At 42.7% G+C, this 23,004-nt stretch overlaps 3 protein-coding genes across 9 annotated transcripts; 1 reads left to right on the top strand and 2 right to left on the bottom strand.

Annotated features, from left to right (window-relative positions):
* Positions 1 to 314: 314 nt before the first annotated feature.
* LOC146441459 (uncharacterized) lies at positions 315 to 8,360 on the bottom strand. 6 transcript variants are annotated; one of them, XM_085051729.1, is made up of 7 exons: positions 8,099 to 8,360; positions 5,373 to 5,614; positions 4,321 to 4,705; positions 2,930 to 3,101; positions 1,926 to 2,101; positions 1,076 to 1,172; positions 315 to 683 (listed from the first exon to the last, which is right to left on the bottom strand). In XM_085051729.1, exons 2-7 carry the CDS (start codon positions 5,565 to 5,567, stop codon positions 527 to 529), a joined length of 1,182 nt encoding a protein of 393 aa, XP_084907855.1. In that variant the 5' UTR covers positions 5,568 to 5,614; positions 8,099 to 8,360; the 3' UTR covers positions 315 to 526. The 6 variants fall into 6 exon arrangements, with proteins under 6 accessions (XP_084907855.1, XP_084907853.1, XP_084907857.1 ...); XM_085051727.1 differs by having other exon boundaries at positions 1,926 to 2,104; positions 8,099 to 8,358; XM_085051731.1 differs by having other exon boundaries at positions 1,926 to 2,104; positions 5,373 to 5,479; positions 8,099 to 8,353.
* A 993-nt stretch (positions 8,361 to 9,353) lies between these two features.
* TXNL4A (thioredoxin like 4A) lies at positions 9,354 to 17,882 on the top strand. The gene is made up of 4 exons (XM_085051735.1): positions 9,354 to 9,439; positions 9,660 to 9,833; positions 16,561 to 16,664; positions 17,327 to 17,882. Exons 2-4 carry the CDS (start codon positions 9,681 to 9,683, stop codon positions 17,496 to 17,498), a joined length of 429 nt encoding a protein of 142 aa, XP_084907861.1. The 5' UTR covers positions 9,354 to 9,439; positions 9,660 to 9,680; the 3' UTR covers positions 17,499 to 17,882.
* A 2,007-nt stretch (positions 17,883 to 19,889) lies between these two features.
* Positions 19,890 to 22,440, bottom strand: HSBP1L1 (heat shock factor binding protein 1 like 1). 2 transcript variants are annotated; one of them, XM_085051737.1, is made up of 4 exons: positions 22,281 to 22,440; positions 22,096 to 22,162; positions 21,238 to 21,332; positions 19,890 to 20,295 (listed from the first exon to the last, which is right to left on the bottom strand). In XM_085051737.1, exons 1-4 carry the CDS (start codon positions 22,323 to 22,325, stop codon positions 20,290 to 20,292), a joined length of 213 nt encoding a protein of 70 aa, XP_084907863.1. In that variant the 5' UTR covers positions 22,326 to 22,440; the 3' UTR covers positions 19,890 to 20,289. The 2 variants fall into 2 exon arrangements, with proteins under 2 accessions (XP_084907863.1, XP_084907862.1); XM_085051736.1 differs by having other exon boundaries at positions 19,890 to 21,332.
* Positions 22,441 to 23,004: the final 564 nt, after the last annotated feature.

Below are 23,004 nucleotides of genomic sequence, written 5' to 3'. Positions count from 1 at the left end.
ACTGGCTTTGCTTTAATAGGTAGATGAAGGATGGCTCTTCTTACATTAGAAAACCTTAGGCCTATGATCACTTCACAGGACATTTCTTCAGTGTTTTGATAAAAAATAGAGTATTAGAATATTGGCTGAAACATGTTTCAGGAAACAGCCAAATTTCTGCATGGAATCAATGCTCATTCACTTTTAACAGATTTGAGAGTGTTACGCAAACTGCTCAGTGCACTTGCTTATCATTATGTAGCAGCAAGAACTGGGAACAGAACATGGGTATTCATTGAAATAGACTGAAGATATCAAAATGCAGAACTGCTCAGTTAAAATCTTAAAACAAATCTCTTTTATTTGTTTCACTTTATTTTTCAGAATTGTAAGTTACAGAACAGATCAAGTCTAGTGAGGTGACAGTTACGCAGTGTCATGATGAGCAGTGCAGGAACAGGTTGCTTTTTTATTAGCTTAAAAGTGGTATTGTAAGAAATATTGCCTTCCCATACACAGGAGATTTAGTGGCATCATCTAGCACTCATCATTTGGGAAACACCTCACTTGGAATGGGCTGGCCATTGAGAACAGCCAGCATGTTTGCTATTGCTTCTTCTGCCATCATATGGATGGCTTGGACTGTTGCAGTTCCAATGTGAGGGGTTATGATGACGTTATTCAAGTTTAATAAGGGATGATCTCTGTAAGAAACAGAAAGAACAGAATGTATTGCACAGTAAACTTACTGTGCTGCTTTTCCATTGTAAAAAACTGAACCTCAGGAAACAGAAATAGCATGTTTAGACTAAAGGCCAACAAGCACAAAATGAGCACAAAGCTGTGGGATTCTTGCTTACACATTTCTTCTTCCTCTCCATTGGTCTCACTCATTGCCTTGCCTGTGAGTCAGGCTGGCCAAGAACGGGCAGATGTGGGAAAGGGGAATAGCTTGTTATTTATTTTTGATTGTGCAAGACAGGCTGAGGTTTTGCCCTTACACAACGAGCCTCTCATGGAAATCAAGATTATGAGCACACTTTGAACACAGTTTAAAACATTTCAGATTAACAGAATGGGAAACAAGTTTCTTTACCTTGGCAGAGGCTCAGGGTATGTCACATCCAGAGCTGCAGCCCTAATAACCTTATTCTGGAGAGCTTCTACCAGTGCATCTTGATCAATAACTGCACCTGAATTGAAATGAAATCTTGATATCCTAATGAGTTAATGAACACATTCTTACCTGGGAGGGAGGAAAGGTCTCAAGGGTCTAGTGAGAAAAATTAGAGGATCTTAATCTTTTTAGAAAGTAGAATGACTTTCTAATAATCATTAACCAAACAAACCAAATATTTTATTTATTAAACTTTAATCAGAGGATGATTATGGTCCACTGTATAAGGCTTTTCCTGGGATGAGACCAGTTTCAGTCTTTTCTTCATTTTGACACTTTCTGTATTATTACAGACAAGTAATTTAATCTCTGCGAATTTTTCACTCTTTTATCTCTGCTTTGCTAACTGAAGTGATAATCTGCCTCATATGCTTGTTCAATGCCAACAGATCTGCCATGCCAGGTGAGGTTTCCTTTCTACATTGCTGCTCCAGATTCTTCCCTTGTACCTCATTCTCCTCACTGATGATAAACCTTTCAGTTATTTCCACTAAAAACTGCTGTTCTTAGGATAAGGCTAAAGAGAACCAACCATCTGCTGAGCATCCCTAATTTCCATAGGACCTTTTAAGACATAGGATATGATCCACAACCTTCGAAGACACAGGATATGATCCACATAAGTCACCCATTTGTAGACTGCCAGCTACTTCATAACTCAAACAACAGAGGGATATCACAGATTGAGGTTGGAGGGGAATGTCAACATAATCAGACAAAACACAACCTTAAGTGTGGAGCCACAAACAGTGATTTTAGATCCTCCTACCTCTGCTGATGTTTATAAGGGTAGCTGTGGGTTTCATCAGCCCCAGCTCCTTTTTCCCAATCAGTTTGTGAGTCTCAGCAGTCAGATTCACAACCAACATAACAAAGTCAGATTGCTGCAGCAAGTCTTCCATCTTTGCACAATAGTGGGCACCAACAGCCTCTTCCTCCTCCTTTCTTCTGAAGGAAAAATGCAAACACCCCCAAACTAACATAACTACTTCTGAGTTTAACAATCAATTAGCCCTAGGAGAGTTCCAGAACAGCACAGAGACTGAGAGGTTTGAGGCCAACATAAAGGACAAGACATTGATAGGCATAGATGGTGGAAGGAAGGCAGAAAGGATGTGGGCTAGAGGGAGAAGAGGCTAAGGAGTGGTGGGACAGTGGAGGAGTGATATATGTCTGAAAGTGAAGCACAGGCAATACCAGGCTAGGAGGCTGGGGGTGTAGTCAGACCCCACTCTTCTCTCCTGCATCCATGCCAATCCCTGTGGAGTCTTTCCTTGCCTGACGTGCCAGTTAGGACTTGTGGTTGAAAAGAAATGAAGACGAAGTGAAGTCTGAAAAAAGGGGAACTACAAATCCATGAGAAATTAAGACCTTTGTCATTAGTGCTGGTGTGATGAGTGATCTGGCTAGGCTGAGGAGACTGGCTGAGAGGAATAGAGATGCTGCCAGAAACCTGAAGAAGAGTCTGACAGAAGAGGGGACACCACAAGGGCACAAGAGCTGGTTTGCTTGGACAGCCTCTTCAGAATGATTACACGGCCCTTGTTCCAAACTGCTAGTGGCTAACCAGGGCAGGGCAAGTGCAGGAGGTGAGGGGGAACTACTTCCTGAGGGGAGCAGCAGGGAGCCCAAGTGAGGGAGTGGTGGCACTCTAGTGCTTGTCAGGCTGCTTAGAACTGCCACAAGTGCATAGAAAAGCTGGGGACAGAGCAGAGCTGTGGCTTCCATCACTGCCCCCTGAACCGTTACACACAGAAAATCAGATATCTTTACCTCTGGTTTCTGTTATGGTACAGGATCCTCATGTTGAAGGCTCTGGCTCTCTGAGCCACTTTGTACCCAATGCTGCCCATCCCAATGATCCCAAGCGTTGCTCTGTTTACTTCCACTCCCAGCCAGTCAACAGCAAAATACTTTGTGCCTGGAGACACTGCAATCTGGCAGCCTGCATGTAAATACATGCCAAATAGGTACAAATCAGCCACAAACATAAGTTTGGGGGAAATAAAAAGTTTATCACCATCATGGCACGGGGGTTCTGCAGCATCCCTTACATAACACCTTTGTTGATTTTGACCAGTTTATAGAAGGGCCTGGATGGTGCCAATTCCTGCAGCCAGGCCTGAAGTCAGTAACACAGTGGGTACTGTGCTGGAAGGAATGATTCCTTGGGGAATTAACTCTTCCACAGCTGGTGTGTTTTCTTGGGAGTTCAAAAATAGCTTCTTTGACACTTACCACCCTGCAGGCATTGACTTCACTTTTTTTAGCTGGGGTAAATCTCACCATTTCTCTCCTGAATCACAGCCCAAAGCAGCCTCACTGCTTGGTGGGGGTGAAGGTTTCAAATTCCAGCTCACAGCCAACGATCTCTGTGAGCTTCTCTATGAAGAACTTCAGGTTCAACAAGATGCAATAGTGAGAAGATATCAGGGGGAAAGAGAAGTTATTTCATGCTCAGGGGTGGAGCAGCAGTGACAAGACTATGAGTCCCTGAAGACAGAGACAGCTTCTTGTGATAGTCTCTACTGACACCTTACTTCCCCAGAAAGGCATAGCATAGCAAGGACGTGGCAAAAGAACCTGCTTTTAGGGACACAAACTAGTGTTGGTGGTAGTCTGAAATAGCTCTGTCAAAAGAATTATCAGCTATTTCAAAAATAATGCTGATGCTCTTCAGGAAATACAACCCATTGGTTTACACAAACTCATCACAGAGGCAGGAAAAAGAAGAAGTTATACTAATTACTGCTCTGGAGCTGGAGATGTGGCCACTAATGTTTCGTACTTTTCTGTAGCTCCTAACACTTCTTTCAAGGGGCAGTGGAAAGTGATGACATTCAGTTTGCACTCTGTAGTCAGTTTTTACAGCAATAAACAACCCACTTAGTGAAGAGCCACAGGAGAGTTAAGACCCATACATTATTCCAAACAGGATATCACACAAGACTTTCAAGTGCATAATTTAGACAAAGACTTATTCTTGTCACTATTGCCCTAAAAAGAAGCAGGACACAGGAAAAGCGAATGCCTCTGAAAGTTAAGGCCTCTGAAAATTTTCCCCTGTAAAAGCACCCAAATGTTGATTCAGACAGGTTATCTCTCTATCACAGCAAAAGTGAGGTATACCAAAGGAGTAGGTCCAGGAAAATTTAAAACATTACCTTCCACTAGTCTTCTGGCAGAGGCCAGCATCAAGGCCATTCCTACGTCTGCTGTTGGGTCTGCCACGGCATGCGGGGTGTTGGTCACTTTTACACCAAAGCACGAGATCATTTTCAAGTCTAAGTGATTGATTCCAACCCCAGAGTTTCCAATTACCTTTAAATTAAGCAGGCTTTCTAGAAGCTCCCGGTCAATTTTTGGCCTGCACTCAAACACGAAAACAGATTGGATTTTTTTGCTCATTTCTTCTTTGTTTCCAAGAAATTCCTTCATGGTGACAAGGAGAAAGTGTTTCTTCAAAAGTGCTGCAAGATTTTCTAGCATGCCCTGAGTTCCTCCTACATCCAGAATCAAAACACCTGGCAACTCTTCCTTTGCCATGACCTGCAACAGGGGTAATAGAAGATATACTTTGTTTAGGAGAACATCCTTCAAGGAGCAATGATGATCCTTTAAAAGTTATTCCAATTCACATGGGGAAACCAGGAAACTGATGGAACTCAAGAGTGCTTATAATCCACAGTCTAGTGGATTATACTACTACTAGTGTGGTACGCCAGACAACTTACAAGTACTTTTACCAAGCGCTGATTTAGAATAACACCAAAGAATATCCACACTCTTACATCAAAATCCAGTTCCACAAGGTGTTCTTCTGAGATAGTTTCATTTTAGTGCTGAATCAATATTGATTTCATACAAATCTGGCAACAGAGCCAGACCTGCATTCATTTTGGAAGCATTTCCTACACTTCACGAGCAGAAAGATGACCCACCAGGAAGCCTCTAGCTATAAATAAACTAGCGGGTGCACTAGAAACCAGTAAGTTGCACGTGATGGATGTTTTCATCAGTGTGGCCCTGCAGAGCCTGACACCATTCCAGTCGTGTTTCAGGTACACATGAACCATTCATAGCCTGCAGCACTGGTTCAAGAACTGCTGTTCTGCTCGTCGTCCCAGGTACAATCTTAAAAAATCACACTGATAGCAGGAAACTAAAAACACTTAAAGGCACTTTGCAGAAGGAAGGAGGCTTTCCAGATACCAACCTTGGTCTCAGCACTTATTGTTCGTCTCCCAGCACTACAGGGGTGTGTCCTGTATCTCTGTTTGTAAATCACACTTCTGTGACAGCGATGTCCATGAGAAGCAATAACTGGATGAATAAACTTGTAAGCCAAATTTGACTGGCCAGACATCAAGGGAATCAGTTTCAACAGACTGAATGCTTTGCTCCTGAACATAATTATTCAGATATCAGATGGCTTGTCCAGTGTGCTAAATGTAACACCTGTCAAGGTGTCTTGGTTTGAAAGACAGGTGTCTGCCAAGAGAGGTTGAACCCTCCCTTAGAACAGAGAATGTGATTTTTTTTTTCCTCCCTCCGAATTATTTAATTTTGTAAATCAAGGGCTTTCAGGCAAAGGTATGGGAAAAAGGAATATCAGTTCTTTACTAGTATCTATAAACAAACAATAACAATAATAGCAACAACAACTAGAACCAGAAAACCAATAGCAGATGACTTGTGAGCTGCTGAGCCTTTTCCCGTGTGGTGTAATCACGGTTGCAAGCAGCAGGGGCGCTGTTGAGCTCCCGGCCGGGCAGGGCAGGTGCGATGACTCCCGAGCGACTGCAGGTGGCGCTGTGGCGCAGGGTCAGGTCAGCGTCCGGCAGCTGCAATGGCGGACAGGCTGAGAAGCACGCAGGGCAGCGAAAGCAGCTCAGAGCAGTGAGAAAGCAGGGCAGCAGGGGCGGGCGCTGGCTCTCTCTCTCTCCCCGGCCAGCGAGGCAGTGAGGATTTCTGCAGTCACAGCAGACGCTGCAGTCTCGTGTGGCAGAGGGCGGGGGCAGGCAGCAGGGGCCGTGGGACTCTCCCAGCAGCAGCTGCAGGAAAACGCAGCCTGGCGGGGTAAAACGTGCCCTTCCCCGTGGGGAGAAAGGCTGAATCAAAGCTCACCCAGTCAGGAGAAGAGAAAAAAACAGGGCACAGTTGCATTCCCTCTGGTCCCAGGCGAAGAGCAAAAAAATAGAGCAGCCTCTCTCCTCAGCATCCGAACCACGAGAGAGAGTTCCAAGGGCTGGCTCTACCCTTACCCTGCCCTGCCCAAGCCCAGCTTTTGTCTTTTACAAAAGACTTGATCACTCTAAACATCTAACTATTTGTTGCTTAGTAACAGGAATGGGAAGAAATTCTCAACCCCCGACACAAGGACATGACAATTTTGGTTTTGGACCAGTATCATAAACTCCATTTTTTTTAAGCTGTCTCTCCTCCTTTTGTACTTACATAAGATTATATACTTCTATGTATGTAAACAGCCATAATCATACATAACACATTGATATAAGGTAAATGTACTAATTTCTTGGTCTGTTTCTCATTGCAGAGAAAACTTTGAAAACATTACTTAGATTGAGACAACAAGGCAAATATGAAGGACTACATTTAAGTATTAACTTCACTGCTAATTGAAGCTGGCCTTATTTCATCTGTGCAACTTGATTCACTTCTTACTTGCAGATTTGTTGGCTGGTGCTGCTGTATCACTTTGGACTTAGCCAAATGTGGTGGTTTTGCTTGGCCTGGTTTTTGGTAGCAGGGGGGCCACAAAGATGACTTCTGTGAGAAGCTGCTCGAAGCTTTCATCATGTCCAGCAGAGCTAATCCCTGATGGCTCTGAAGATGGACATGCCACTGGCCAAGGCTGGGATAATTGGAGATGTTAATAACACCTCTGTGATGACATATTTAAGAAGAAAATCAAAACAAAGACACACTCAGTTTTTCATAACCAGAGGAGGAGGTGAGAACATGTGAGGCAAACAACATGGAGACACCAAGGTCAGTGGAGAAAGGGGAGGAGGAGATGCTCCAGGCATCAGAGCCGAATTTCCTCTGCAGGCTGTGGTGAAGACCATGGTGAAGCAGGTTGTCCCCCTGCAGCCCATGGGGTCCACAGGGATGCAGAGATCCACCCGCAGTCTGTAGGGGAGGTGCCCATGGTGGAACAGGTGGATGCCTGGAGGAGGCTAATCCAATGGAAGACCCAGTGGAGAGAAGGGGCCTCCTGCTTCCAGGCTGGAGCAGCCTGTCCTTGGAGGACTGCACCCCATGGACGAGTGACCCACGGCACAGCATTCTGTGAGGACTGTTTGCCTGTGGGGGGAACTCACGTTGTGGCAGTTTTGGGAGGACTGCTGCTCGTGAGATTTGGAACCATGTTGGAGGAGTTCACAGAGAACTGCCTCCCATGGGAAGGACCCCAGGGTGCAGCAGGGAAAGGACTCCTCTCCCTGAGCAGCGGAAGAAGATCTTGGTGATGAACTGACCAAAACCCTTACCCCTGTCTCCCTGCACTGTCGGTGGGAAGGAGGGAGGGGCTGGGGGGAAGAATGGTGTCTTTAAGGGCTTATTTTACTTCTCATTATCCCCTTCTGTCACTGTTAGTAATAAATTCACTTTGTAACTTTAAGATGACCCTGTTTTGCCTTCCGAGTATTTCCTCACAGCCCTTATCTCACGACTTCTTCGTTAAAATTTTTTATTTCTTCTCCTCTGCCCAGCAGTGGCAGGGAAGAGTGAGTGAGCAGTAGTCGTGGGTGCCTGGCATTTGGCCAGGGTCAAACTATGACACCAAATCATCAAAATAAACCTACATAATTTTTGCTAGCTCTGTTTTCAATTAAACTGCCTGCATTATCCAGGATGAATTTCCTCCCACTAACTTGCCTAAAGAAGACGAATTATCTGAAGAACAATCAAAGCACTAACCAGGGCTGGTTTCTTTCTGACGACGTGCCTTTCACAGCTCGATCCTTCAGCAGCTGGAAGAGCCGGGAGCTCACAGCTCGGGCTCGGGCACAGCCGCTGCTGCCCAGCCCCTACCGCTTAACCCTGTCCCGCCCGGGGCTGGCGGCTTCCAGGGCAGATCCGGCGTGGGGATCACTGTCCCCGCCGCCTAGGCTCTTGGCTGCAGTCAAACCGGGCTGTCTCTCCTCTCCCTCCTCCTCTCCCCCCCCGCCGCCGGCGTTGGACGTCCTAGAAAGGAGATAAAGCAAAACGAGGACTTCGATAGTTTTTTTAAGAGCTCTGCAATTCTGGGGCAAAGTTTTTTTCTACATATTCACGTTATTCTCCACAGCCACTGCAGCTCGTGTGGATTTTTTATAGTGGAAGCTATGCTTTTCTCCCCGCCTGCTGCAAGCGAACCATTTCTATGTGTTTCTGCTGTAGAATAATATCCATGCCTCTCAGGAAGGAAACAGATTGGTCTGGGATGCCCTAACCCAATGGCCAACTCGATTCTGGAAACCAGTGCTGAAATGCGCTAGTTTTGCTGCTGACCACTTCGACTGGAACGTTTGCCCAGCGAGCTCCTGTAGTGGCATTTCGATCTCGAGAGCCATCGATGGGAGAGCTCAGGGTACCCAGGTGCGAGTCTGGGTAGGGGAACGTGTCTGGGGTGGGGCATGGTAATTGTCATTGCTGTGGGTGAACACACTTGACAAAAACCTTCCACAACCAGGGGTTGCAATAGGACAGAACCACAGAATGGTCTGGCTGGAAGGGACCTCAAAGATCATCTAGACCTAAGCTCCCCGCCATGGGCAGGGACACCTTTCACTGGACCAAGTTACTCAGAGCTCCAGCCAACCTGCCCTTGAACACTTCCAGGGATGGGGCATCCACAGCTTCTCTGGACATATGTCCTTGATCAAATCCCATGGAGGTGCAGGGACTGTATTAACGTCCTAGAGTAGTGAGTAGCAGAGAGTCGGAGATCTGGGCTCTGATGACCTCCGTTACTCCTCCCCGTGCCAGCCGGCACCACCGATCCCCACGGCACGGCTCCATATCCCCCCTGCGAGAAGGGGCGCCGGTGGCCCTGGCCAGGGCACCACGTGTCCACCCCGTTTGGACGCGCCCGCGTTTCCCGGGCGGCGGTGCCTCCTCCCGTTGGGACCCGGGGCTGTCCGGATGTCCCGATGTCCCGCCCCGCGCCGTGCCGGAATCGCGTCTATGCCCCGCGCGCATTCCCGTGCCCGCCCTTCCGCTTCCCGTCCGTCCGGCGCTGCCACCGCCCCGTGCCTCTGAGGGAGGGGCGCCCGCGGGGTGCGCTGGGGGACGGGGACGGGACGGGGACGGGACGGGGACGGGACGGGGACGGGACGGGGACGGGACGGGGAGGGGACGGGCACGGGACGGGGCGGGGACGGGCCGCGGCGGCATGGGCGGGCCGGGGGGGGCTCGGAGCCGGCGCTCGGTGCCCGCCGGCAGCCCGGAAGGGAGCGGGCGGGCTGTCATCTCCACGGGCATCCTTGTCGCCCCGCAGGCTCGTCAGCCGCCAGCCAGGATGTCGTACATGCTGCCGCACTTGCACAATGGATGGCAGGTGGACCAGGCCATCCTGTCGGAGGAGGACCGGGTCGTGGTCATCCGCTTCGGGCACGACTGGGACCCCACGTGCATGAAGATGGATGAGGTCCTGTACAGCATCGCCGAGAAGGTAAACAGGAACTTTCTGCTTATTCTGCGCTCAGTGTTGCCTGGGGCGGGGTGTGACTCGGGTTCTGGAGAGGTATCCCAGTTTTAGGGGGCAGCGAGAAAGCTGTGTGGTTTGCTTTCACGAGTGTCACCTGAAGTCACTGTCACTGCCTGCCCTGATGTTTGCAATATTCTAGGGGGTGAAAAGAGCATCGCTGATGTTCAGAAAACGAGGTTGCTTCCTGTTAGTAACTCATCGTTTAACGAGCATCGGCATTCAGGCAGGAACAGTGCTTGGTGGTAGGGCTGCTGTGGCCCCAGGTAATGCAGCACTCTCACTTTACCGTGGAAATGTGTAGTACCTTCAGGTTTCCATTTTAATAACTTGGAAAGTTACTTTCATTTTGGCTCTGTAAAATGGTGAGGTGCTAAAATGTGCAGGATGGTGTTGCATAATCTGTCATTGTTATGATTTTGATTAATTTATCAGTAATATTAATCTGATTAATCTATCAGTGATGTTATTCGTAGAGACCCATAGTATTCCTCTGAGTTGCATGGACTGAATTAAATTTTAAGAGCCAAACTCCAAAGCTGTTTTCAGATGGAAACTGAATGATTACCAACAACTTGGAAAGGTACCTACAAAAGAAAAATTAGACTGTTAAAATACACAATCGGCTATAATTTACCTTTCCATATATTTGCTAAAGGTTTTGCATGGCAATAGATGTAGAATATTAACAGCTCTTTAATTGAACCCCATGAAGAAAGAAGCAAAAAAAAAAGTGAATCAGAAATGGTAACTTGGGTAGGAAAAGGTGACAGCTATCGTAGAAATCATGGAATGGTTTGGGTTGGAACGGACCTTAAAGATCATCTCATTCCAACTCTCCTGTTGTGTCTTTCTCTAGACCAGGCTGCTCAGGGCCCCATCAACCTGGCCTTGAACACTGCCAGGGATGGGGCATCCACAACTTTGCTGCCTTCATATGAAATTCTGTGCATACTGCATAGCTTGATATGGAGCTGTTTTTGTGGTGTACTCTAAAGTTTTTTTAAAATACATTAACTTGTGTCTTGAAAATCCCCACAATGAAAGATCTATACCCACAGCCAAGTGTTAAGACATTAGAGTGCAGTAAGGAGTCGTGACGTTTTAATTCAGTCATTTTGTGTTCAGCCTGGTGGGTGTCTTATGCTCAGATACTGTTAGTATGGACTTGTGGCAGGATGCTTGGCAGTTTGGCAGACCTGTTGGCAGCTAGGGGTGATTGGGGGAAGAAAGAACAAAGTAACTTCTTATTTAAAAATCTCCCTCTGCAGAAATGACAAATTAAAGGGGGAGATCCTACCTCATCCTCTTGCTTACAAGCCATGTTTGGATCTCTGCTGTTTTAAAGAGTGAGTAAAAGTTCCAATTGTACAGGTGTTTTTACTAGAGAATTACACAGAATTTGACATGCTGTAGTTGCAGGTTACATTTGAAGACAATGTGGCTATCTTTTACATTTGTTACTATAGTGGAATATTCTTTTAGACTGCAGCATATTTTTGGGTAGCAGAAATATTTATCTGTACTTTATGATAGGAAAACCGTTTTTTTCAGTTTGAATCCTTTCAGGGAAAAAGAAACTAGAATGCTGTGTGAAAGTGCCAAGAAGATTATTTTCACTGAAATGTACTCTACTTGCAGTTGACTGGGTTTTTTTCCCCAGTGTTAAATGAAAAAGAAGCAAGGTTTCACTGAATGTCAAAATAAATCATAATTGTAAGATGTTAGTTTTATTTGCTTTGTCAGGGTTTCAATCAAACTCTGATTGAAACAAGAACTGAGTTTCAGAATTTAATCTTAAACACCTTTTTTACAAATATACTGTTTTCTTTTCTTTAAAGGAAATCATAATTATAAAAACCTATTCCCTGAAATACAGGGATTGGTTTGCTAAATTAATAGACTTTGCTCAATAAATTATTTATCTGTGACTGAATTAAGTAAATTAGGTAACTGTTATATTGGATCAGTGTGGGTTTAGGGAGTATTGTTCAAATGTTGTGCATTTATTTAACCATAATCAGAAGTGTGAATAGCTGTGGCTTTTCCTCAAACATTAGTTGTGCCTCTGCATTTCTGCTAAGATTACATGAAAAGTGAGAGAGGAAAAGAAGGTGGGGCAGGGAAAGAGGTAGCTATTAAAAAAAGCATATTGGTATTTTAAGTACTGGTGTTTGTAATTAAAAATTGAGCAAAGTTTATCCATTTACTGATGTCTGTAGTTTTCAAAATTATTAGCTGTAAGTGTTGCTCTTGGCAGGGTAATGTCTCTCTTTTCCCCTAGAAATTTATCACCCAAACTTACAGCATAATTAACAAGAAAAAAATTCAAATAAATATTGCCAGTACAGACTTTCAAGGTTGTACTTGCTCTGTTCAGTTCGGTAATGCAAGTCTGCCAGCCACCTTCAACTCGAGTGATTTGTTGCAAAAGCTAGTCTCAGTTCCTATGTTTTTTCCTGTGAGTTTCTTGGCCATAAAGACTTCTAAACAGAGAAAAAACATTGTCTAGAAACGGGTTAGGAAGATGAGAAGATGAAATCTTAGATCTCATCTCAGATTTCCTTAGATATTTGGGCTGTAAGGTTTGCTTTTCAAAGGCAGCTGAAATCTTAACAACTAAAAAAAGAATATTACTTAACTAGACAGAAATTCCAAGAAGCTTCACAATTTTTGTCATTCATCCTAGTCATTAATTGTATTTCTGTGGCAATCTCATGTAGGAATGCATTTATTTATTTTTTAGATGGATATTGCTAATGAAGAAAGTCAGGGGGGAGAAGTTCAGAGGACAAATCAGTCCTATTGCCATATGATTTTTCTACATCTGTGTTTCCTGTTTACTAGCAAAGCATGAAGATACAGAATCTTTATTTGATGTTAAAAGTCCACTGCTTTATAGTCTTGAGCCATTCAGTTTAAGGATTTCGGAGTAGTCCTCAGGCAGATACAGTTCTGTGAAGTATTAAAAAAACCTGTAACTGTGACCAGGCAGTAATGTACTTTTGGGTTTTCTACATGTGTGTTGAGTAATGTAGGCTGATTTATGAAGCTAACATCACTGGGGAGAAGGGGGAAAACAACCAGCAAAATTGAAGCTCAACCAGTGAAAGCAAGTAATGAAATTTGGAATCCATGCTGCTGTTTGACTTAGGTTTCCTACATTACCCTGTCCCCATGAACAGCAGCTCCAACGGCCTGGTAAGGCAGAGAAAGTTTTGAATTGACAGACAGATAAAGGAAGTCAGGAGCGTCAGAAATAGTTAATATCTGTCTCTGAAAATGGTTTTCTGTTGTTGCACGAGTGAGGTGCTGTCCATAAGGTAATCTCTCACTAGAGTTTTGATTTTGTTTACAATATACTGTAATTATACTGTATTTAGTGTATATTATGAGGTTAAGCACTTTCAGAATAAACTTGTGTTACTATGTGTTCAACTTCTAAAATATCACAAGTTTTTTTTCATATTACTTATGAAAAAATTATTAATTAATTATTATTAATTATTTTCATTTTACTGTCTCTACAGTAAAATTTCGGTTTATATTAACAACCTCAGTATAATCTCCCTTGTTACAACTGCAACTACTTGTATTTAGTATGGTTTGCTTGCTCAGAGTTGTATTTTATTCTTGATGTCTCCATACTGTATAACTGAAAAGTCAGGGAGAAAACTTGTTAGCAACCACTACCTTGACAGGATAGCAAACCTTGTTTTGTACAGGAATGTAGGTTTTGAACAGACAGCTCTGTCTGAGCAGTGGATTCACATCCCAACAGGGAGAGGTCAACCTTTGGTTTGTCTCCACAAAGCATGCACATCCATAGCAGTCTGAATCCATAAATACTCCAACTGATTTTGCTTGAATCAAAGCCTAAGCTAAAGCTTTATGAAGTGGAGCTAGCTGTGTGTGAAGCAGGCTCAGATACTGCTCTGTACTGCTGCTGTCTTGGCTCCTGTCTGAGACAGGAACCACTTCTTCAGGCTATAAGACCAGTCAATACTGTGCAAAAAGAGACATTTGAGTAATTCTGCAGAGCTTGTGTTGAAATGAAATGTCTCTTGGTGACAAGTTTGCCCAGCATGGCACAGCCCCTAAACATTAAATAGGCCACTGCAGTTCTTAATTCTTCTGCATCACCCTCTCCATGTGTTTATCTAGTCCCTCCTTAGGTCTGAATTCCAACCTCCTGCTGCTATCCTTGGCAGCCAGTGTCCAAACTCAACAAAGCTCACCCTCATTCAATGTGCTTGCAAGCTGACTCATTTTGGAGTGGTGATCTTGCCAGATCTGAACTTAGGAAGGCGAGGGGTAAAGAATAGAGCCACTTTTAAAGTTTTAAATTCAAATTAATTTCTTTAGACTTTACGTGAGCTTTTCAGCAGTCATCAGTTTTACTTCTGTAAAAGTAGGTCAGAGAGAAGGAAGATTTAATTGATGTCTTGGATACTTGGATTATGGTGATGATGTGCACATATGCTGTGCAAAGGTGATTTGAGTGATCCAGTCCTTTTTAGTTAGAGTTGTATAACAAATTAAGACTTTTATAGTCTGTTTCTCTTGTATGAAATCCTAGGCTGTTGATGATCACTGCTAGTGAGAAGCATTTCTGGTTCTGCAACAGCTCAACCAAATTAAATGTATATAATGTCAAACTAATTTTAAAAGGTTTTTTTGTTCCAGTACTATCTGGAGTACAGAGCTCTTGAAAGTAAAATTTTGGTTTAGGAGTGCTTTTGTAGTGGCATTCCGGTGCAACATGTAAATCTCCTTGGACTAATCTTTCACCAAACAAAGCAGGTCCTAAGAATGTTTTATTAATACTAGGTTTACCTTAAAATAATTTTCCAAGCTCCAAATTAAGTAATTGTTTAAAGACTGTATGCTCTGTCAAAATTGCTGAATGTGTTGTAGAAATTTTCCCACATGGTGAAGGTGTGCTGCTGATGCTAAAAACGCCAGCAGGGTGGAAGAAGTAATAGTAGGCTAAAATGAAAATGGCTCTTCAGGTGTTTTGTTTTCTATAAAAAGTACCAAAATCTCCACAACTGTCTTTTGCCCACCAGGGCTCACCAGGGAGTAACTTCAGTCACTTCTCGGATAAATTGTGTTGACTCTGAACATCCCATTAAGCTTCTTAGAAGTCCTTAATGTAAAATTGAAATGGGTGTGAAGGATCCCTTCAGAGGGTTTGATATTATGACTGATTTCGGTTTACAAGGCTTTGCCTCTTGCCTGATTTAAAACATGGCTTAAATGGGATGTTTTCATTAGATTATTGACTGAATCTAGAACTATAACTGGCTCCATAAAAGCACAGTAAAAACTGGAAATGCTGTTTCACTCCAGAAGAGATTTTACTTTCTTCGCTAGTAGTACTTATATCCTTGAAGTGTGATTATTTTTTATAGTTTTGAGACTGTCTTGAAGCAGAAGTCCATAAAAATTTATTTACTCTGCAATTCTGAGGCTTTTTTTGTAAACAAGTATCTCCATACTTTCTTCAGTTAAAGTGCCTGCTAGGATAAGTACAGGATACAGAATATATAATATTTTTCTCATAGAAACTAATCCTGCTCTGTGAACTAAAATAAAACATTGTTCTATCTGGCAGATATTTTACTCACCATAGCATTTTCAGACATTTGATAGCAAAATCAACAAGGGAGGAAGTACTGTCATGACAGTAAGTTTGCCACAGATCTTAGACCATGTTTGTTGACCTCAGGCTGGTAATTCTGGGCAGTCAAATGGGAGGGACCAAAATTGTGTTAGTGTGTAACTAAGGATGGGGAGGCACAATTGTGTGCTCATGGTATAGTGCATGTGCATTTGATAGTGTACCTTACAGTTAAAGGTTTGTGCAATTTGGGTGACTGCTGACTTAGTGTATGTGAGTGTATTAATTTCTACTGTGCTTTTACGAGCTAAGTTTAGAAACCAGACCTTCCCCTTATTCCACTTAAGTGTGCTACATCTAGGAAACAAAAATGTGACCTGGTTTTCTTGCTGGAATGAAGGCATTAACCATGACACTAAAGGAGAAGGATTCTTGTGCATCTATCTAATTGAGTAACTCTGCAAAATGAAAGCCAGTTTTACCAGAATTGTCCAGAGAATAGCTTCTCATCAATGTCTTATTTCATTAGGAATTACACTTTTAAGTTTTAGCTTTGCACCTCTCAAAAAAAGCTACCAGTTTTTAAACTAATTTAAAAGTTTCATTTTCATTTAATGAGTCTTGTTAGACAAATTGGATGTTATGGACGGGGAAAAATGCTTGGAGGCAGGCACTAGGGCATTGTAGATCATTAATTTTCTGAAGTCTGTAAGCAACTGATGACAGAGGCAAAATGTGTCAGCTTGGCTTGCACAAAGCAGTTACTCTACTTGTTTAGAGCTGTGCATGTCACTGTGAATTCTCAGTTCTATATAAATGGCATTTGTTTCTCTGGATGTTGGTTTAGCACAGTATCTTTCCAGTTGATACTGGATGTGAAATGAGCTTCGTAGCTGCATTTAAAAATATTTTCCATGTTAATTTGTTGTTGTGGTTAAAAACAAAAGCAAGGCTGTTTATTGTGATTTCATGTCTTAATAATTTGGAAAATAAAAGTTACAATATTGAAAGCTTATGTCTTTTAATTGGTAATACATATTGCTTTTATATTGCTTGTTTTCTTCTGTTTAGGTTAAAAACTTTGCTGTTATTTATCTCGTGGACATCACTGAAGTACCAGACTTCAACAAGATGTATGAGTTGTACGATCCCTGTACTGTCATGTTTTTCTTCAGGTATGTGATGGCTCTAGAATGTAAGTCATTTAAACTTCCTTTTTGTGAAATACAGTGTCTCAGCAGATCATTTCCAAATGCACAGTAGTACACTGATGCCTATGTTTTCATTGCTCCACAAAAGAGTAAACTGATTAAATAGGAAAATGCCTTGTTTTCCAATTAGGCTGGTAACAGTGTTTGATAAAAGAGTGCAAATTAGTGATCGTGAAAGCTGGGTTTATTATCCATTGTTCTTAGCTTTAAATCTCAAACTCCCTGTAGAGAATACTGTAGTAATACAGCAGTCAAGCTTGTCAAACTTGCTTTCAAGATAAATCAAAAGTAATAAGGTTTTTTTGGAGTTAAGGTTCCTACGTTGATGGCATAAAGTGTTCTACTGACAATCATGGAAGTCTCTCTGGAGATACACAGTAGTGAGAAGGGACTATGCTGAAGGGTAATTGCACTGAGTAGCCATCTTGGATGCATGTTTGGAGTCCTTATTCTTGCTTTAAAAATGGGCAGTAAAATACCAGCTTGAGTGAGAGGAGTGGATACTCTGATGTTTGTTTTGCAAGCCTGTTGCTTTTGATCGTACAAAGCATTTGGGTGTGGATATAAGGTTTCTTTCTGAATTATAATACCATATTAACTTGTTTTTTTGCTCTTTCTCTTTAAAGGAACAAACACATCATGATTGATTTAGGTACAGGTAATAACAACAAGATCAACTGGGCAATGGAAGATAAGCAGGAGATGATTGACATTATAGAAACTGTTTATAGAGGAGCCCGCAAAGGTCGAGGTTTGGTGGTATCACCGAAAGATTATTCCACTAAATACAGATACTGATGTTTCTTTGGGCTGCCTTTTTTCCTAACCCAATGTCCACTTAAATTTATTTCTGTGTATGTGTGTACATATATGTATATTAAAAGAAAAAACCCCCTACAAATTCTTGAATTTTTACCATAATTTGAATTATTTAAAAGATTTTAATTCTGTTTCAAGACTAGAACTATCTTGACTGCAGTAATATTGTATCTGAATTTTGGGGTTTTATTTTTTAAAGACTTTATCCTTTGTTGTCCTTTTGGTATTATGTATTTTTGTACACAGAAAGCCTGTTTACAGAAAAAGATTTGAACCAGTTTTGTTTGCTTTTGTTACACAACTATCTGGGAAAACTATGCTACAGCATTTTTAAAAGAATAAAGTGAGTTCCACTTACCTTAATTTTTTTCAGCTAATTAAATTTGAGTATGAAAACAGGTGCAATTGGATTCAAATCCATAATGTTGAAGATGAAGACTTATTACTTTTGTCAGGATTTCCACGCGTATCATACTAGTCTCTTGTATCCACTAAAAATGTGAATAAAACAAGGTGCATTTATTAATATTTAGCAAAGCTCAGAGAAAACAACTCCCATGACTTTGCTCACCACCACACCTCCATCAGTTTAATGGACTTGTGGTGCCAGACTCCTTTTCCATGATGGTTGTGCACTCAGGACGCTCTTTGAAGCACTTGGTGGATTCTGCAGTGCCAAAGCATAATTGCAGTTCTGGGGCTGGCTGCAGTCAGCAGCTGAAGAAACCACAAGCCATGCTGTCACGTGACCTCCAGTTTGTCTAATGATGTATCAAAATGCACATGTACTTGGGAGACTTGGATAGGATTCCACTGTGGCATAGCTTTTGAAATTTCCATTTGCCTTTCTGACAACTTATATGGCAACTGAGTTGGTGTTGTGTGGGGGTTTGTTTGTTTTTTTAAACTGATCCATGCATATCTACAAGATTAATTAAAACCAAGCCAGGCTGGCTCCTTTCTCCAGAAAGGAGAAATCCAGTTTGTCACAAGACAAAGCAGAATATACTTTTACTACCAAGTGTTTTAGAGAATTTAGAAAGCATTGAGGAAGTAAAACAAAAGGCTCCCAATTTCTGCTTAAGTTAATCTGGTTTACAGTGGTTATTAATTTTGGAATCCTTTATGTTGGAAGGGACCCCCAACCTCCCAGTCACAGAAGGTTCCACGTGGTCAGATTGCCCAGGATTGTGTCCTGTGTTCAGTAACTTGGTTGGACTAGATCATCTTCAGGGTGTCTTCCAACCTTGATGATTCTGTATTCTCTAAGGATGGAGATTCCTCAGCCTTTCTGGAGGGCCTCTTTGCTATTTGAGCAACTTCATAGTTGAAAAAGGTGTTCCTTGCATCTAGCTGAAGTCTTCTGTTTCAGCTTGTCTCTAGTAACTCTGGAGTAAAACACCTTCAACAAGTGTCTGTTCTTAAGGCTGAACTAACAGAATCCTCCCAAACCCTTGTATCCTCTGTACTCTGCCATACCTTGGTGGCTCTGTTTGATCTCCCTCACACCACTGCATCTTTTGAACTGTGGAGCCCCCAGATTGACAGAATATTGTGGGTGTGGTCTCCCAGCATGGTAAATGAAGGGGAATGACTAGCCAGCCCTACTAGTGTTAATGCTGACCAGTGAGTTGCTGCAGCCCTTGCTGCCTGGGCACCTTGCTGGCTCAGTCAGCCTCTCCACCAGATACGTTTCCTGCAAAGCACTGCCAGCCAGCCTTTGAACTTTGTCAAGGTCCTATTAGGCCACTTCTGCCCGTCCTCCAGCACAGCAACCTCTCCTCACAGTCTGACAGTGCTTGCAAGTTTACTGTGATTGGTGTAGACTTGATTTCTTGATAATGAAGGCTGTAATAGAAGCATTTCTCCCTCATTTATTGAGGTATTTTGTTTACCTGACAATGCTTCAGTTTCTGCATTTATGGTAAAAGGTTCCCATTACATTTCAAACTAAATCTTTCCTGTAAAAAGTGCCAATGTTTTGGTGTACAACCACCTTAAATTTAGTGCAGATGTCCTTTTTTCTGACTACCAGCTTCTTCTTCTGGACATGTTTGGTAACTAGAATTCCTCTATCTCCAGGTCTTTAAAATAAACTCCCTTCATCAAAACAGCTAACATAAAAGAACTGAAATCTTCACAATATAAATACCTGGGTGATGTTATCTGCACTGGTGTGCACACAGCTTTGAGTGGGCTTGTGAAAAGAGCAATAACTGAGCAGTTGTAGTCTGCAAATACTGCCATTTTTTTAGTACAGGATGGTTCATGTTATTTGACCTCTGAAGTTTTGCAAAGGCACCTTTGTAGTAACATCAAGTAAGGTGCATTTTGTGATGTAAAACATTTAAAGAAGCAACAAAATAGAAGTTTTGTCATAGAAGGATCTTGTTATTCTAAGAACATTAAAAAAGGCAACAAGCCTTACTATTTTAATATTAAATACATTTTCATACATTAAAAAAATCTGTGATTAGGTAAGTTCACTATATAGGATATAGTTTTCCATCCAAAATAGTGGCTTCGCCTTCTCTGAAACTAACAGTTCTTTTTCAGCTTCAGGAAATACAGTTCCACACTTAGATGAATAAACCCAGCTTTCTACTATCTTCCTGGGGCAATAGTTTAAAAAAGAATTTCAAGATTCCGTCATGACATGATGCAAACGTGTTTGTTTTCCCTTAACATTTTTTGTCAATGCGACACTTGATTGTAAAATCTCAACTGGGGTGCTGTTCTGCCTTTAATCTTTCTTGAACACATCCTCATTTCAGTGCTGCAAAGATACAGTGAATAAGTAGGTTAGTGATTTATTCATGAATGTGATTCAGCATGGAGATGGGAAGATCTCTATACAGTTAAATACATCTTTGTGGATTGTCTTTCTGTATTTCTGAAAAATTATTGCATAGCTTATGCAAAAGGCATCAAAATGAATAGATACCTAAATTATTTCAGAATATTTACAGACTTTCCTGTCTTGCACTGGCTAAGCAGTTTCACTGTCAAGAATAATTGATATGTCTCTATTTGAATCAGGAAAGCATGCAACAATAGGAAGACAACATCACTTGCATCCACGGAAGTAGTGCTGCCTCATAAATACTAAGAGCACGGAGTCAGGCATCCATCAGGGAGGGAGGTGGCATTTGCAACAGACTGATACAAAACCCAGCACACAATCCTGAAATGTAGCATGATTTTATACTATAAAGTGATTGACTGTAATTTACTGCTGTTTGGGGTGAGCAGGTGTGAGAGGTGTACTCTGAGCCACACTGGGAAGCTATAGCAGATTTAAAAGCAGATGTACATCCGTTTATACCAGCGAGGATCCTCCGCTAGGTTAGCATACCTGAGGGACAGGAATGGTGGGCAGGAGCACTTTAGGCCACACACATTTCATAGATACTGAATAGACAGCCTCAGTTTACATACTCAGGATGAGTTAGCACTACCCCCCTTGTATATGGCACTCAGCTGGAACAGATGCAGCAAGATACAGGTTTTCTTTTGTAAAAGTGGTCACATTCTTTGGCTCTTGGCAAAAATAAATCCAAGCTAATTTTAAATACGTTTTTTAAAAGTACAATTTCACATCCAAGAAAATGCAAGTACAATAAATATGTAAACATAATTTCCATGCAAGTTGCTGCCCATCACTCAAAACTAAGTGGAAATACATAAAATACAGAAAAACTTAAGTAAGTGTCATTAGTCTCAACTCTTCATTGCTGTTTTCTACCCCAGCCTCTGTCATCAGGTCAGCAACACGCTTCTCAAGGTCACTGATGCGCTCGCCCATTTCTTCCAGTAAAAAGTTAAAGATAACTTACTTATAAATAAGAATTCTATAAATTTACAGGTTTTTTCTTCTGTAGGAAGAACAAGCAGCTTTCTTCCACTTATTCACATTTAATGCAAGATGAGGCATGCACAAGGTGGCATTGTTAGAACACAATCCCACATTCTCTTGTGATAGATAAATTCAAAGTCTTAGTATCAAAAATCTTTACAAATACCCATGAGTGGAGTGTCTAAGAGATTGTTTTCTTTTTGGGGAACTGTTTTAGGTGATGCCATACAGTTAACCTACACAATCAGAATATGAGTACCACTAAAACATTATTCAGGAAGCAACTGCTTCTTGAAAGGTCAAGTTTCTGGAAAAAATAGAAAATGTAATAAATGCTTCAGAAAGCAGAGGCAGGTTGTGTAATTACAAGTAATAAGAAAGCTCAGAGCTTCAGGTCTTATTTCCTCTTTTCGAAGGCTTGCCTTTTCATGCTCAGGAGGCCAACAGCTGCTTTTAAACCAGAAACAGTGGCTGATTTGAGTTCCATTTTTGAAGGCGGATGCTTTTTTAAATGCACCTTCAGAATCTTTATACATAATTCAATGCTTATTTTACTTGAAAGCCAGAATTGCTGCACAGAGACTACCTTGCTACTTGTAGTAAAACATTTTCTGTCAGAAGGAAAGACCCCGCCCGCACCCATCAGTGCGCAGGGGACCGCAGCCGTGGCATCCCAAATCCCTGCGGCGCGGCGGGTACCCCGCGTTCCAAAGAGGATATTTCTCAGCGTTAACTTTTCCGTCAGAGCCTGAAAATTCTCCTGCAGCCGGCAGAGCAGATTTTCCGCCTGCGGGGGAGAAATAAAGACAGGGGAAGCAGAAGGCCCTGGCCGCGGCCGCATAGCAGCCCCGCAGCCAGGGCTCCCAGCCCCGCCCCGCTCCCCGCTCCCCGCCGGCCCCGCTCACCAGCTGCGGCAGCTCCACGGCTCCCGGCGGCTCGGCTGCTGCCATCGGCTGCGGCTCCAGCCCCGACCCTTCCCCCGCCTCCGCGGGTGCGGGGGGGCGGGCAGCGAGCGCACGGCTCCGCCCGCACCGGCAGGCGGCCGGGAGAGGCCCCGCAGGGAGCTGGGGAATCCTTAAATAGTAAGCTTTTATTTGCCGAAAAAGCGTAATTCCGCACGGCAGTAACTAAATACGGATGTAGAGGTTTGAGCTCCAGAGGTCTTACAATTGTTATTTTTTTCTTTAAGGTTTGTTTCCTTTTCCCCGTGTAAATAGTTTTGTGAGATGGAGTGGTAGAAATACCGTGGTGGTTCAAGTTCCTTGCACTGCAGTGTCGAGCGACACAACACCAAAGGCATCAGCAAGACTTGTGCGGTGCCTCTTGCAGCCCTACCAGCACCTAGGTCATCCCTGGCTTTTGGGCTGCACAGTGTAAAAAGCTCCTGGTGCAGTTATTGCAGAGGTGTCTTCTTGTTTGTGCAGATGACCTGGATGCTGGGACTGTTGCCTGATGTAAGTGAAGAGGTTTTCAGTTTACCGTGTCTGTATGCTTGGAGCATATCCCTGTTGGGCAATAAATTAACTTAGTCAATTACTTTGTAGATATGCCAAACATGTGCCTTCATCCACAAGAAATTTCGGAGTCAGGAATGACTTCAGTTGCTGTAAGCCTACCACTTAGAAACTT

The sequence above is a fragment of the Lichenostomus cassidix genome, chromosome 2 (genome assembly GCF_008360975.1).
Source record: "Lichenostomus cassidix isolate B80296 chromosome 2, HeHo_3.0, whole genome shotgun sequence".
NCBI lineage: Eukaryota > Metazoa > Chordata > Aves > Passeriformes > Meliphagidae > Lichenostomus > Lichenostomus cassidix.
The sequence above is the reverse complement of the archived record's forward strand: the minus strand, read 5'-3'. Positions and strand labels throughout refer to the sequence as shown.